Source organism: Perca flavescens, chromosome 6, assembly GCF_004354835.1.
Source record: "Perca flavescens isolate YP-PL-M2 chromosome 6, PFLA_1.0, whole genome shotgun sequence".
In the NCBI taxonomy this organism is placed as follows: domain Eukaryota; kingdom Metazoa; phylum Chordata; class Actinopteri; order Perciformes; family Percidae; genus Perca; species Perca flavescens.
Genome location: NC_041336.1, coordinates 26350949 through 26367862, shown reverse-complemented (window position 1 = coordinate 26367862; position 16914 = coordinate 26350949). Strand labels below are relative to the sequence as shown.

Here is a 16914-nt window from a genome sequence, read left to right as displayed (position 1 = left end):
TATTAAATTTTTTTTTTTTTAAATGCATGCACACATGCACATGCAATTGTGGTAGTATAGTCTGTTCTTAAGTCACAAAAAGTATTGCAACATTTATTATTATTATTATTATTATTATTTGACCAAGTCAAAAGAGCAACCACATTTTCAAAGGGTGGCTACTTCTGACCAAAGCATTGGCACAAAAATGGTTTTCAATATCTGATCAAAGAGAGCCCAAAGTGCCCTTGAAAATCTGAATCACCCCGTGGCTCGGCTTGGTACAGAGCCTTGGCACAACGGGGAACCAAACCACGACTCGCTCCCCCATGATCTAAGAAAAGAACAGCGTTTAAATGCAGATTAATTGATGCATTCAGACAATGCCTGGATAACAGCATAAAAGCTGAGCAAAAAAGAACATAAAGTTCAGGTCATTAGAATTAATTGGACCCAAGGTTAGAACATCTCACAGTGGGGAGGGATGGGAAAAGAACAGTACTTCTGAAAAAAAAAGAGCCTTGAGGAGAGCAGTCCAGCAGGCACGTCTGCAGCTTCTTTTCAAATTGGGGACATTTCACATGTGAAATTATGTTTTGACTGTTGATGGTATTTTGATTGTTACAGCATGCAAAAATATATTTTATTGGGGAACTTGTTGCCTTGCACTGAACTTAAAGAGATAGAGTGTAGCAATACACATTTGTACTTTTTGTACTATTGAACAAGGAGATATCAATCTTAAGGATTATTATTTATCCTATACTTCTCACGTCTAAGCATCAGTGAAAATGCAAAATATCCAAACACTATCACTCTTATTTAAGAACTTACAGTGACTAAAATACCAAGTATATCTGTGCTTCATAAAAACATAAACATTGTACAAATGAATGGGTAAAAAAAAAAAAAAAAATCCAGAACAGCATTAGAAAAGTACAACCTAAGCTTACAGCAGAAAAAAAGACGATCAAACTATTAAATAAAAATATTTACAGTCAGTTTTCCCTGTGCTGTGTGACTGATGGGGGTAAGAGCAGGGTAAAGGGGGAGGTGGGGGAGGTGGCAGATGGGGACAGACACAACAAAATATAGAGGTTGGAAGTGAAGGATTGATGTGATTTCTATTTGGAATCCTAAAAGAAGGAGCTAGCTTTCACCTCACCAAAATATAATGTTCAAAGCAGAAAATTCACATGAACTCTGTCTGACTCTTTCACCTGCTCTCTTCTACTCCTTCCCTCTGGTAAACAATCTGAAATCTGTCAAAACGTTAAGAGAGGAAAAGGTAGCTGTAACAAACGTACTGCAGCATTTTGGGGGGGGGGGGACCAAAACTCGCAGTGACCTCATAATTACAAAACATGTATCTCAAAATGAACCCATTGAACTTCTGCAAAACTTCTTCATATGGAGCATGACTTACATACTGTATCTATGCCTTTTAGTGCTTAAGCGACTGATCCTACTACAAACCACACATGCAAATGTAAAGAATCTCCAGCAGACTATCAAAATATCAGAATCCCTCCCTACTAATCCCACTGACATCAGCATAGAGGAGAATCCTCCTACACCTACTTTGAACAAAGAGAAGTTAAGAGTTTTTAGAATGTAAAACACACATCACTGTTTTGCCTGTTTGAAATTAAATTAACGACAACTCACAGTTTTTCTATATATTTAAGACTTACAGGCTTAGCTAAATAAATGTGATTGAGGAAGACAAAATGAAATACAGAAAGATTATAGTTTCCTGGTGTATGACGAGCTGCCTAAGGAATAATTTAAAACCTGGCTGAAAATTAATATGTCACTGCCCTCTATGGTTGAAAGTTTCAAGTGTGTTTCACCTCTGATGGGTGTGGGCAAAAGTGTGCACCTGTAACCCACACCCAACAGTGATGTCATGGTGTACTGATACACCCCCTTCAGAACACTTCTAAATAACTGCAGCAAAGGTCAAAAGGACTGGAAGTCATCAAAAACTAAATTCTCAGGGCGTGTTAAGTTACATGTATAATACATGTAACTTAACACTCCCTGAATGTGAGAGACATATATACACACACACACACACACACACATATACATATATATATATGACTACTACAATGACGTGTGTTGGCTGCAATTTTAACTTAGAAGATTTTGGGTCATGTGCTGAGTGCATTTTTGTGTCGAACTTCAATTTCTTATATCTTTAATATCATTGTCAATCTATTTTATTTTCTGTGCTTGGAGTAACAATATCAGCAAAACTATTCATGCCACGGAGACATCCTTGAAAACCACCAATATGTGTAAAATCCTTTTATCTACAATCACAGTTTGTTGGTGGGAAAATAATTGAATATGGATGGTATTGGAGCTTTGAGGTCTGAAAAATGATTTCAAAGTTGCAAGGCTCCCAGTGTTGCTTCTGTAACTGCTTGTCATTGCTGTGATTAGGAGGGTGGGACAGATAGGATGAACTTAATGAAGTTTATACAATTCATTTACTCCTATGCCTGAAAGTGGGACCAACTTCCTGCCACTTTGAGAATGTTGGTTAGGGCCGATTTGCTACTCTGAGATCCTTGATAAATATGGGCCAATCAAAAATAATCTAATATAATCAATCTAAAAAAACAATCAGGAAACAAACAATCCCTATTTATGCTCTCTGACCAGGTTAGTGTTTTGAGACCACACACACACACACACACACACACACACACACACACACACACACACACACACACACACACACACACACACACACACACACACACACACACACGACTGAATCCTTTTTTTCTATCCATAAAACCCTAAACATTACCCTGATGCTAATCTTTCATGATGATTTGATCTCCGCTCCCTCCCACCCCAAAATGATTGTTGCCTGCTTCATATACAATTTCTCATGAAGAGAGAAATAAGCACACACACAGACATACACTGCACTGATGCTTTTGGTGCTCCACTAAATAATCGTATGATTAATGTGGAAGTCCTAGATCACGTTGTCAATATCAACTAGTGAAGGTTGTGATGCTCTCTGACCAGGTTAGTGTTTTGAACACACACACACACACACACACACACACACACACACACACACACACACACACACACACACACACACACACACACACACACACACACACACACACACACACACACACACACACACACACACACACACACACACAAGTTTAGCCTCTAATGAACAATTAGAGATAAGAGGCTGGGCTTTTAGTGCTAATGTAGCCAAGGTAAGGTAACATGATGCCTTTAGGCTGATAACACTGTGTGTGTGTGTGTGTGTGTGTGTGTGTGTGGTCTGATAACCGTCCCTGGCTAAGAAACAATCATATCAGAGAGAAAAAGCACAGCTGCATTAAAGCCCACTGGATGGCTGAGAAATAGCAATATTGCTCCCTCTGTCTTGGATACATTTTAGCGGTTTAAATATATTTCACATCAAAGCAAATGCAACATACTCTATCTATATTAGTTTGACTGTTATGTCATGCGCTGCAGCCATATTTTCAATTCCTTTTTTTGTCCCCGTCTTCCTTCATTGTTGTAATTTCTTTCAAAAGGAAGATGTGTAGTCCGAAGTATCTGATGTAGAAATTAAAAAGGAGGATTAGGAAGACCCAAAACAAAGCTTAGACCTTGAAGAGGATAATAATTGAAGATTATTCAATGTTGACGGGCCAGATGCTCGATGTTGAAGGAAACGCTAAGAACAAAGAAGTAAAAGGGTGGAGTAGTCCATCCAGGATCTTTGTGCTGAGCAGAGCCACAGATGGCTGCTGCTGAAGTAAAGTCTATGGCTTCAAAAATCAAATTAACGTGATTGAGTTATAGATATAACAGGTAGAGAGCTGCTCGATGCAGCGTCAAAATGTACGTCTGAAGTGGTTGTAGGGAGATAATTCTGTGGTTCCAGTTTGTTGTGAATCTCCTCAAAGCTGGTCTTCACCAGTCATATGGCTGCTACTGTATGTATCTGGATACTTCTGGGTCCTTGATTGTCAAAAAGTACAGACTGTACACACCCTTATTTATGGTAAATGTAGGATAAAGGCTATAAATATCACTATATATCACTTTTTCCAAAAGCCATTTTATTATTCAGTACTCTTATTTGTAGGAAAGAAAAGCAGCCCTGTTAGTACTCCTCTTTGGACCTGTGAGTGCTAACACACTGCTGACTAACCTTCTGGAGACTCCTGCTGCCCTCTGGAGGACATCAGTGCACATGACCAGAACTCAACAATCAATTGTACAACAGCACCAATTCTGTGGGCCATATTCTGTGATTGCCCTGAGTTTAAAGAAAAATTCTTGCATAAAACCTGGCATATTTCCCATGAATGTGACTATTGTGATTACATGGCTGATGGTAACTTTGCAGTTTCCCCCTCCGCTGGGAGATGAGGAGTTGCGCAAAGCGACAAAGCTGCGCAACTTTGCCTCCTACAGCTTTCCAGATGAACATAATTTTTACGTGAATCATTTCAAACGGTTGTCCGGCAATCCCCACCCACACCGTCTCTCAGCTTCATTGAGTAGCTAGCGTTACTACAAACCCCGTCCGCCCTAGTGTTGAAACCATCCAAAAGGTGACATTGACGTGAAATATATTGTGATAGTGTGGTTTTAGCTGCTGGCTAATGTTAGCTTGCTGCTGGCTCACTAGCTAACGGGTCAACTACCAATACAGATCAAATCAAGAAAAACTTAATTATGTTGGGGAAAATGCAGCTGTTTTATTAGAATGACATGAATGTCATGCTTGTGAAGCTGATTCAGCTGGTATGGAGTGGAAATTCACTGACCAGCCAGGAAATTAGAATGTGAATATATTATTCACTAAAGTGATACTCTTTGATGATACTGGCATTGTCAACCAGCACTGGTTCGACCTGACCCAATCAACATTAGGCATTAGTCCAATATAAAGAGCATATTTAATGTGCCATTTTTAGTGTTTCATCACAATCTACCATGAAGGTGAATATAGTAGGCATACAGTACAATATATTATTATTAATATATTTAAAACTAAAAACATTATGTACCCACGCTGAAAGAGAGAAGGCTTTTACGGTATATTCATGCCATATCAAAGTATCAGCAGCCATGCAAGAAATGGACATAACAATAGGAACCCCCACCCCATATGATGAAACCAAATACTACTGACCTGCAATGAGTACTATCTTTGTTTAGCTTTTCTAATTTCTGTTGTGAGAGCAACAAAAGAAGTGTAGATTAAACCCTGTGGTAATGTTTAAGGTTTGTGCTGATACTGGTTTGTATGATATTGTACATGTGTTGCTGTTATTCTGTCCACCCATAATATATGATTTGAATGCAACAGAGATCAAAATCCACTATGATTATACTTATCACACCTGGATGCTGTCAGATGTGTTAGTAATACTTACAAGGGACTGTGTGTCTGTATTTTGGATTGTTTTATCATCACAGTCATCCATGTCCACAGATGTTGTTTCTGTCTGCAAACGGAAGGCACAGCTAACATGCAGCATTCAAATGTTCAGCCATGCATTTAGCCTGCCTCGGCTGTAAATCTGAATAAGTATGAATGGCATGCACCCACTCAAGGTTAGTTTGCAGATGATAACACAACCTAATATTTCTCATGGCACTTAAATAAGTCACTGCTAAACTTTGTGGAGAGTTATGATAACATTAAAGCTGCACTTAATTCAATGATTCCAATGCAATATTGTGTATTTAGGACCAATGTCAACTTTAAGAAAATAAAACATAATTACATTGGTGAAAGTAAAATTATTAAACAGTGAGATGAATACAAAAACAAAAACAAATTGTCAAAAAAACAGCAACAGATCTGGAGTCTTACCTTGGTTTTCCTCCTGCTGAACTGGAAGATACCCAGGAGGCCTTTCTTCTGCGATCTGCCCAAACTGTTACTACTGGAGTCGATGGAGTCTATGAAAAGAAAAAGAGGAAGGGGAGAAGAAAAGTATAGTGTCAGTGCCTAATAAACGCAAAGCAAAGAAGTCAGGTTAATTCTTAGAAAATGTTCATGAGGAATTAAATAAAAATGAGTCCCGGCATGCATAGGTTAGTTAGGTTAACGACAAAACTCAGAGTGGGATTGCCATGACAGTAAATACTGTGCATTTACAGTGCACTCTCACATACTGTATAAGCCAATTTGGTTTGATTAATATGATATCCAATATATTTATTTATATATTTGTGTGCACTTTTTTTGGAATGGTCTTCATACTATTATACTGTAATAAATAATAACAATAATGTAGACCATTCCAAAATGTGCAAACAAATAAAGTACAAGTATAAGTTAATACTCCTGTTTTCATTCACAAAGAACTGAATAGAAACATCCGCTAGGTTTCATCAGCAGAGGGCGCTACAGCTTCATTTTGCTCAAAGACCACCTTTAACCTTCACAGTCTTCAAGCAGTAAGGAAGAATGCTAGAATACAGAGCTATGTTACTGAGTTATTTAGATTCTGAAAAAGCAGAAGCAAACTAAGTTAATGCCGGTCATTTCAAAATGACCGGCATTGATGATGTAGTATCAAAATTACAATGTAATTAAACCAACAAATTACTTCTTTGAAGACGGGGTGGCTATCAAGCAGTAAAAAACAAAACAAAAAAAACAGGGTTAATAAGCAGACCGCTATACGTTGGGTTAAACAGCTACATTCGGTTGTCACCAGCAACACTAAGACAAACAAGACTTATCATGACTAATACCTGAGTAGTTAAGAGCGGGCGCAGAAGCCATTTTAGGCTGGAGAACTGGAAAACAACAAAGTTTAAAAACATATGAAGTCATATATGGATAACTGACCTGCATCAAAAATATTCAATCAATCTGTTGTATTTGCACTTTTGTAGCACCACAACACAGCAGGTAGTCCATCACTAGATGGAAGAAACACTTTGTGCATTTTAACTAATCATGACACAAACTAAACCATTTTTAGATTTCTTAGATATCTTGATAACCCAGGTAACATATCCTTCATGATAACAGTGACAGGTTGAACACTAAAATATAACCATTATGTAATAGTATTTGTATCTTAGAAATGCATAATGTTATAAACGTTCTTGCTTATATCTTTCATGACCATAAACCACAAGCTTTTCCTCTGAGCTCACCCTCTGTGACTAAACCAATCTCTATAAATATCACTGGGTGTGGTATTTTATTATGGTAGTGAACCATAATAAAATACCACAACCAGTGATATTTATCAGATCTTAGACCACAATTCTACTTCCTACTAGATACAGGATGACGTATTCTAATTATTGCACCCCCAGGTTCCAAGGTTCATTTAGATGTACATATAATAAACACAACAAGCTTATATTTTTGTTCATGCAGTGTCGTACCTTCTGCTGGTTCAACCAATACTGACTCGGGACTGCATAGAACTTTATGTCAACAAAGATTTAAATGCTAGTCATGCTGTACAGCAGAATACATTGTTATTCTGGTTTGTGTCTCATTGCACCAAATCCTTCTTAATAAGCTCATACTGGCTGGGTCTGCATGAGAGCCACACTTTGCTCAGCTTCCCGTTTAGGCACAATATATCATTTATTCTTTCATTTTATTTGATCTTTAATTACAGATTTTACACCGTACAATCGTGGGTGTGGATAAGAAAACCAGCATTTGTGCTCACTCGCTTACTGTCTCTAAACAGGCATCACATGACATAGAATGAAGAAACATTATATAAGTTTTCAGTTGTGCAACGTTCTTATTCTGACCATGCATATAAACTTTTGCTTCATTTCCCTAACACTGCCTTTTTATGGTGGCTAAAGATAAAGCAGTCAAATTTGTAGTATAGTTAAAAGGTCCCTAATTTCACATAAAATAATATCCATTTGTTTGGATTTGCATTCATACATTTTTTTAAAGATACTAATAGCATTTGCTACAGAAATTGCTTTGGGGATGACATTCATTCGTAGGCCAACATCAGGTATGTGATATGACTCAATAGCTGGATGAGCCAAGGCACCTATCAGTATACGACGTCTTTCATGTTTTGCTTTACACTAGCTTAAGAACATTAGCATAAACAAAGGCTGGGCTCTATTCATTTTTATTTCATTGAATCAAACAAAAGGGATTTCATTCAAAATAACTATACAAATATCATATAAATAACAATTTTTCCCATTAACATATAAATTAGCAAATTATTTTTTTATTTAAAAATGTGGATCCGTTATGGGAACTTCAGTTTCAATATACACTGAACCCCAAACATAAAATAACTGACAGAATCAAGTGGTTAAGGTTTACCTAGACTCTGATCGTGTACGTAGAGCTCCTTGATCCCCAGCTCTATCAGAGATTTGTCCAGCGGCAACTCGTGGCGACTGATGCTGTCCTTCAGGAGCAGGACATGTGCAGGGTCAAACTCACACTTGTCACAGATGACCGGTATCAGAGCCTGGAGTGGTACCAACGGATTGACCCGTACCACTGCCTTCTGGCTGCTGTGGTAGTTCACCATCAAACGCACTGTTTTCTGATACAGAGGGGGGAGAATGGTAGGGAAAAAATGAGACATTACTGTAATGTCTAACAAGGCTAATTAGGGCACAATGTTGTGGCCACTGCAGAAATCTTTCCATTCTGCAGTCACAAAACAGGCATTTGATTATTTAAGCGGTTCAATGACAACCATTATAATCAACAAATAGATCTTGAACATAATAGCGAAAGACACATGTGGAAAGGAGAGGAGCAGAGAGAGAGAAAGACAACCAAACACGTAAAGACACTTCAATGAGTAACTTAGGGTTAGACTTTGGTTGCTGACAGAAAAAAGTAAATTTTATAGAATACAGATGATGATGATGATGTCTGTGTGTGTGTGTGTGTATATTTAAGTTGTCAATCCTACACATAGTGTTCTATTATGGAAACCAGATGTGCCACTCTGTACAGCAGTCTTTATCACTAAGTGGTTCACATCAGCCTCTATAAAAAACACACTCACAAGTCAAGAGCCTGACGAATTCATAAAGTTCTTCTTTATTTGGTGTCTCTTCAGTGACTTATGTATTTCAAGTAAAAAGACATTCAAAGTTATGTATCACTTCACTACTGATAAAAGTTACTTTAAATACATGAAAGCACTCAGAGTGCAGGCTTCTGCTAAGGTCTTATAACTTCCTCAGTAAGCCATTAGTTTAGCAGTCAAAACTGTTGCTGATAGATGACAAAATAGTCATACTATACAGTAAGAGGTAGTAAAGTAGAAGTAGATCAGTCCTTTGTTAATTCAAAAGTTGGGTGAGGTGGTTGGTTGTGCTCAACTTTTGGGAGTGTGTGTATATGTACCAAAATCTTTTGTTAATCTCACCAGTAGTTTTCCAGGGATTGGTTACAGACAGATAAGCTGACAGGGGCAGGCATTGACATACAGTACTGTATCTCCGCATCTTGATGGAGGGATCACTTTATCACAATCAAAAATAAGCTTCTACTGACAGGTCAGCGTTTTACTCCCAAAGTTAGCATGCATTTTTCGGAGTCCAAAACATAATTACATAACAATACATCAACCTTAGGCGGTACTGCTAAAAAGTTTTAAAAGTTGAAAATTATTACAATTTTACAGTAATATCAAATTACGGTGTTTAAAACAGACTACCGTCCGTCATTATTTCTATTTCTGTTCAGGTACCAAGCTTTTGTTGCCTGAGGCTAAAGTTTCCAAGCCATAAAGAATTTCATCCACTGAAAACTTGACTGGATGCAAGTTTCACACGTTTAATTATTGTTGACTGAATCAGTCCAGTCAGTTTGACAACATTATACTGATGTTAAATTGTATTGCATTTTACTAACATTTTGTTTCTTATATTTTGCTCACCACATTCATATCAATGAGGGTAGGTTTATTATTAGAAACACCTCAAAATGTCCAGGTTGGCTCAGTGGGTAGAGCAGGCGCACATATACTGAGAGGTTTATGCCTCAACGCAGAGGTTTAGGGTTCAAATCTGACCTGCGATGATTTCCTGCATGTCTTCCCCCTTTCTCACCTAGCTGTCCTGTCAAAATTAAAGGTGGAAAAGCCCCCCAAAAAAACTCAAACTATAAAATATTATAGTTCAACAGCACTGCAAACTATAGTCTCCAAAATTATCATCAATTTGAATCAACTCCTTTCTCAAACTGCTTCAACAAAAACTTATGACCTTTATGCAGGTAGGATATATTGCAGGGCTGTCGTATTAGACTGGATTCATTTTAGTCGGGTGTTTCTAAACAAAACTGTGTACTGAGAGTTCAGTAAATCACACTTCAATAATTTCATTTTAAAAGCTGAGACTGGTGGTACAATGAAAAAACAGATAAAACATAGAAGAGGGATGACTGAAGGCAGTGTCTGAAATAGTGTCATTCTCTGGCCTGAGGCCAGGCGGGGTCGAAGGGAGAGAGAGCAGCCACTGAGCCCTGAGAAGAGCAGAGAAATAATGCATGGTAACTAAAGGTAAGGCACTCATCAAATATTCAAACTGTAGGAGGAGAGCAGAGGAGAGGCAGAGAAAGAGGGAGAGACAAAGAGTTCAGTTAGGCAGGTGAGTTGTAAAAACAGATGACCACAAGAGTGGTGATAAAGATTTACAAAAAAAAGAAAAAAAAGGCACACTTAGACCGAAAAACCAGTGGATAAGAACTGACTCCAATGTCATGCTAGGCCAGTTAATCCCAACTGGCTTCCTACCTTAGCATGGGCCCTTACAGGTTTCACTGGCCTTGCTTTCTGCCAGCATTCAGAGGTAAAAAGGTAAAGGAGGAGGGATGCACATTACATAGGGCTACAGGGTAATGAACTATGCAGACTGCACAACTAATGCATTACACTCTTATTATTTAATTTGCATGAATTTGTTAATACATTATCTCTGTCTCAAAACACACAAGAATCCAAGTGCCTAACAAACTTAATTTCAGCAGGTATTAAATATGCTGTGACATACATACAATTCTAAATACAAAGCACACACGACAAAAAGAACATCCAGAACACACAATTAGGCTCTACTGGAACTCACCTCTGGCACTTTGGGCGCTGGTCTGCGCACCACTTTCTCCTCCCAGACTTTCTCCTTGATGAGGACACAGGCCACGTTGAGGGAGCCCAGCAGAGCGTTGGGCTTGAACCCCAAAGTGTGGCCCTCGGGCGACAGCAGCTCCAGGGTGTGCAGTGCTGGATTCAGTTGGTAGCGACTACACAGCTCGACCAGCAGGTCCATCAGCGCCTTACTGCAGGAGGGAGATAGAGAGAGAAGGGTGGGGGGGAGAGAAAGTGAAAGAGAGGGAGGAAGAGGGTGGAGAGGAGGGAAGACGGGAGAAAGAACCACAGAAGGAAAGAGAAGGAGGATAGAAGGTGGAGAGGAGGGAGGACGGGGCAGGTGAGAAGATAGAGTTACAAAGCCTACCTATCTTCAGCTCTGCTAAAGAGAATAGTAATTACTTACATAAGACAAAACAGAGACATACTTATACCTTATGTGCTTAATAGGGATGGCTAATTGATAGACACACAGGATATGATTTTAAACACTGTCTTGATTCCTCCTGTATGAAGATTTCTTAGTTATTTTGGAGTTAATGATTACAAGACTTTACGATCTGAAAATGTCCCTAACCACTGTGAAAACCCACAAAAGTAATCCACGATGACAAAAAAAGTTGAATACTTAAAAGTGGTATGGTCACACCTAGATCCCTCTTTAGTTACAATACTGACATTGACTGAAACATGACATGTGTGAAGTGGGACTAAAAGGTGAACATGAGTCTAAAACCACATTTTGAAAAAAAATAAATACAAGAAACATTAGTATTAACCTGTTCTTAGTCTTACTGTAGTAAGTATTGAAAACAAAACGGCTAAAAACAACAACAGAAGGCAGGGAAGCCGCCTATCATATACTGAAGATTTAATTTCTATGGTTTATTTAGACAGAAACTCTAGGGCTGTGACAAAAGATAGCGGCATAGAGAAATAATGACAGGCAAATTGCAGAGTACTTGTTGATATGACAAACTACTTATGTCCATTAAGCCACAGGAGAAGTCTGCTTCATTTTTCTGTGTCAATCCTCAGATAAAGAAACCAAGAGACAGTCTCCACTGTTTTCTGGGAACAGCCAGATCAGATGACAGAACTGAGAGAGATACCACTATAAAGGACACCATTGACAATCACTAACACAACATGAACCACAATCTGAAATCAACAGACCCAGTGTCCTCCTGTGTTGTTATGTGCTTCATAAAATGATTTTGCACAACACAATCACATCTTTGGTTATTAAAAGAGCACCTTGCTGTTCTGTACTAGGGAGGCATCCCTGATTTTCTGCCCCAAGGAGAGAGCCTCATTAGGGGCAGAGAGCATTAGCAGGTCAGCCTTCAGTTTGGCAACCCTCTGGGACAAAGCTTGTGCTAAGACTTGGAATGGGACCCCTTGACAAGGCCCCACTGGCACAGAGGCAAACGGGTCTCATACTGTTTGTCTGGTGACGGGCCAATAAAGGTCACAACATACAGTAAAATAATATGGTTCAGCTAGGCAATAGCTAAGATATAGATATAAATAACTGAATGTAGATATGGATGGATGGACATTTGCAAGTAAACGAGACAGTATTCAGGAGCAAGACATTTGGTTACGAGACATTTTACAGCCAAATGCAATGTAAAAACAATGCTACTAAACCAAAACCATTGGAAAAGGAGCGCTACATTCAGAGTAATGTGTGCCCCTCCCGGTCCTCTCACCTGCCATCCTCAGTTACACAAGTCTGGTATCCCTGTGGTAGGGTTAGCTGTAAATCCACAGTGGGCCTAAGCATGTTCTCCTTGGCGTTCATGCCTGATGTCCCTCCCCCATCAGGTACAGCATTTCTGAAGATGTGGCGTGGGGCGGGTAGAGGGACCTGTGGCGGAGGGGGGGCACGTGCCTTCATTTTTCTCCTGGGTGATAACAATGGCAAAGACACACAGAGGATAATAATTAGGGCTGAGCGATAAAGAGAAAATCAAATATCACGATATTCTTGACCAAATACCTAGATGTCGATATTGCAACAATATTGTATGGTTGACTATTGGTGCTTTAACAAAATGTTATTTACACAATGAGATTTTTGATAAATGATCTCCAGAAATGATTTAACAACTTAGTGGGTAAAGGTAAATAATAGAAGAGCTAGAACAGTCTGGTAAGTTCAGAAGATTACATCCCTTTATTGTAGTGCAGCCTGTAAAACCAGGAAAAGACAACACTTACCATATAATATATAAAAAGACAATATCTAGTATCACGATATCGATATAACATCGATATATTGCCCAGCCCTAATAATAATATGAACTATTTAGTTTTTTATTGTAGTATCCTATGTTGTACTAGTTTTTTCCATGGAGGACACAGTATGTTAGGAAATAAACAGGCATTCATTTCACATTTACACAGTACTTGAGTATCGCATTTACAATTCATAAATCAATACGCTATCTGATCCATCAAGGATAAATGATGTTTTGATTAAGTCAAGTAAACAGTGTATCGCTTCTTTAGCAAAACCCCTTTTTCATCGGATGCAATATTTACACATTCTGAGTCACTTTTATCCATTCTTATTAAAACTAATTCAATTATGTAAATAATTTTGGTTCCCCTGAGTGATTGGTTTGTCTTGAGTTCAGACGTAGTTACACAGCACAACAGTCTAATGAAGACAATCTGCTGCCTCAGAAGCAGCCTGAATACCAATGATAGGTTTCTGTTTGTGACAACCTTTCTCTTCTCTTCACTTCACTCAGCACAGATTATATATATATATATATAAATAAAATAGTCTACAGAGCTGACATCCTTTTGGATCTCAAGATGAACAAGCCCTGATCATCTGTTCCTAACACTGCTCTAAATAATAATTGAATAATTCATAATAACAGCCTTACTTTAACGAGAAAACAGCTTCCCTCATCAAATCTTATTTAATTAATGGGCAGTTTATTTAAAGACATAGGCTACTCAGACAATGTAACACCAAGTAATACTAAAATGTGAACATTAGCTTGACTGAGTTGCAACAGCCATGTGTTTTGAAACCATCTGATAAAATTTGAATGTCAGCATTCATTTAAACTTAAAGCAGCAATATTTAGCGAGTCATAAGGTATTTGGTTGGCTCAGGTGCATACTGTACCATGCATGAATTGAATCTGGTGATAAGAGAGCCATAAAAACAGAGAAGAATGCTAACCACAGCTCCTATGGGTGGAGATGTGGCAGATGTCAATGACATACTGGTGACGAGATGCCGCTACATGCACATTTGACCTCGGCTCAACCTAAACTGTACTTAGCCTGACAGAGACAGCTGATTAGACAGAAATCAAACACTTCATTCCACTAACAATGAGACCAGCTATTCTATAGCACATATTTCAGTACGTACTCCCTCCCTGTCTTCAGAGCACAAATATTAGCCTTAGATAGCAAAAGAAAAACTCACGTAAAAAAAAGTGTTCCAAAAGTGTTCTATATATCAGGCTGTTTATAAATCCAGTTCCAATGATTAGGCACACTCTCAGAAAGAATGTGTGTGCGTTGAATCCAGTGGTGTATTATCTAGTATCCTTCAAGGTAATCCTGCCCAGTGTAAAGGCAAAAACATTACAGCGAAGGAAGATTGCACGTGAATGTAGCACAGTGAGTGGACTCTAACCTGGCTAAAGTTAACCATTAACAGCTAAGTCGGATATCAACAAACTCTCACCCAAAAGACCCATATAGTGTTATTGACTTATTATGCAATGCAGAAAGTGGTCTTCTGTGGATACATCATGGCACAGGTTTGACAGCATTAATCATAATTAAGTCAGGAGTCTAATAAAACTGCATTTTTTTATTACTAACTGCAAGGTACTCTGACTAAAAGTGCATTTAAAAAATACCATTTACTCACAAGAAATAAAGAGAAGAAAATAATTTTCCCGTGAAGCTTAGAGACCTGTAAAAGTATGAGATTAGTGAAATGTTCTGGTGAGTCTGTGTTTTCGAAGGTAAACAGAACAGGGCTCTGTGGAACTGGGCCCCGGCCAGGCTTAACACAGTCAGCTAGTATCCTTCTCTCCCTCTCGCTTGCTGTTTGTCTCAGCATAACATTTCACTCTGCCTCTCTCTCTTTCCCCTCTTTCTAACATGCACAAAGACTCCTTTAGGAAAAGCCTCGTCTCCCACAGAGTTAGAATGAGCGAGCGTAAACGGAGAGAGAAAGAGTGAGAGAGTAAAGGAGCGGCTGGGAGCGAAAAGCAGGAAACCCTGCTCCGGCACAGGGGGGCAGTAAGTGCTGTGCTGCTACAGGGACTGAGTTACAAATGGGCTCACACACACACACACACACACACACACACACACACACACACACACACACACACACACACACACGGTTACTAATGGACCTTTCAGAACCACTCAGTTCTTTTTACTTGACTAAACAGCATTAACAAGCATTTCACTATGCTCTTTTAAGTCCTTGTTTAGGCTTGAGGTGTTTAAAACAAATATATGCTGAATTCATCTCAAACAGCCAAAGGGGCTGTAGACTCATGAGGTCTAAAATCATCCAGGACAACATGTGAGCAGCTATACAGTACAACAAAGTGAACCAAGCACACCGCTGCATCAGATGATAATGCTTGAATTAGACTTTTAATGCTCCATTATGTCATATTGCTAAATAATTACAAACATATATACAAATGGTCAGTTCATGATCATACCTTAAAAACAGAATATTATTTGGGAGATGCATCAGTAGAAACATCAACAAAGTAATTTGGAGTCTACAGATCAAATATAATACAACAAAGAATAGCCTTTTGGTTAACTTATTTGATAGTTACACACTAAAATCATCCTAGTCTCCCCAGTATATGTTTTGCACAGCATTTCATGCCAATACTGGCATACAATATATAAATAATGTAAAAGCTTGCGTTGTTAAAAAGTAGCATTATTTTGTGGACATTACAGGTGAGTTGTGCATATCTTCCATCAGTCACTACTCGCTACACTCAATGCTAATACAAAAATGTAGTCCATGCAAGTAAAACAAAAAAGGATGTATTACATTGAATGTAAATTTGATTTATCCTGTATTCCCCAGCAAAGAGAGGTTATTGAAATGATGCTCAAACAAAATAAAAATAATAATAAAATAGTGTAGAAGCCGCTGTAAACATCCTAGAAGTGCATTCTCACTTCTGAGATAATGCTGGTTGCCAGCTATTATTGATCATGATACGGTATAATAGTTTTAATGGTGGAGAATAATCTATCAGAAAGACATGCTTGATTCAGGTGTAAATGATGTCATTCTTAATGGAATAAACAATTTCCATTAAGATCAATTTCCAAAACCCTGAGTGTGTCTTTAAGTCAGTGATACTCACAGTCTGGCTGGTGATTATAAGTGGGAAGGCTTTGATGCCGTCTTAACCCAATCAGACTGACATACAAAGAATTTGACTAAATAAATTCTAGTGTAAAATTAACAAAATCATTATTCAGACGAGGCAACACATTTTTCAAATACTAAGTAGACAAGAACAAGAATCTGACCAACATGGCCTTTAGTGCCAGTAAAAGAAAACAGTATCTGTCAGTGTAATGTTTAAGTGGATTGTTATAACCCTTTGTAGGTAGACAGAGTCTACCAGTCATCCTATTTTGCTGTCTGTGTGCTAGTCTCTTTAACAGATTAGTCTGAGTGGCTGCATGTCTGTGTCTGCGTAAGTGCATTTACAGCGAGTGTGTTTACGTAAGGCAACATCCTCCC

At 38.4% G+C, this 16914-nt stretch overlaps 1 protein-coding gene across 6 annotated transcripts in view; it reads right to left on the bottom strand.

The window, feature by feature from the left end:
* cobl (cordon-bleu WH2 repeat protein) overlaps nucleotides 1–16914 on the bottom strand; it is a 64642-nt gene that overhangs the window by 35629 nt on the left and 12099 nt on the right. For 3 of the 6 annotated variants that reach the window (XM_028580260.1, XM_028580265.1, XM_028580261.1), the window contains exons 3-8: nucleotides 12842–13036; nucleotides 11107–11317; nucleotides 8336–8564; nucleotides 6760–6804; nucleotides 5870–5958; nucleotides 5427–5498 (exon numbers count right to left, since the gene is read on the bottom strand). In XM_028580260.1, the coding sequence (XP_028436061.1) occupies nucleotides 5427–5498; nucleotides 5870–5958; nucleotides 6760–6804; nucleotides 8336–8564; nucleotides 11107–11317; nucleotides 12842–13036 (841 nt within the window). The remainder of the gene's footprint in view (nucleotides 1–5426; nucleotides 5499–5869; nucleotides 5959–6759; nucleotides 6805–8335; nucleotides 8565–11106; nucleotides 11318–12841; nucleotides 13037–16914) is intronic. The other 3 variants (XM_028580264.1, XM_028580266.1, XM_028580262.1) reach the window with 2 other exon arrangements.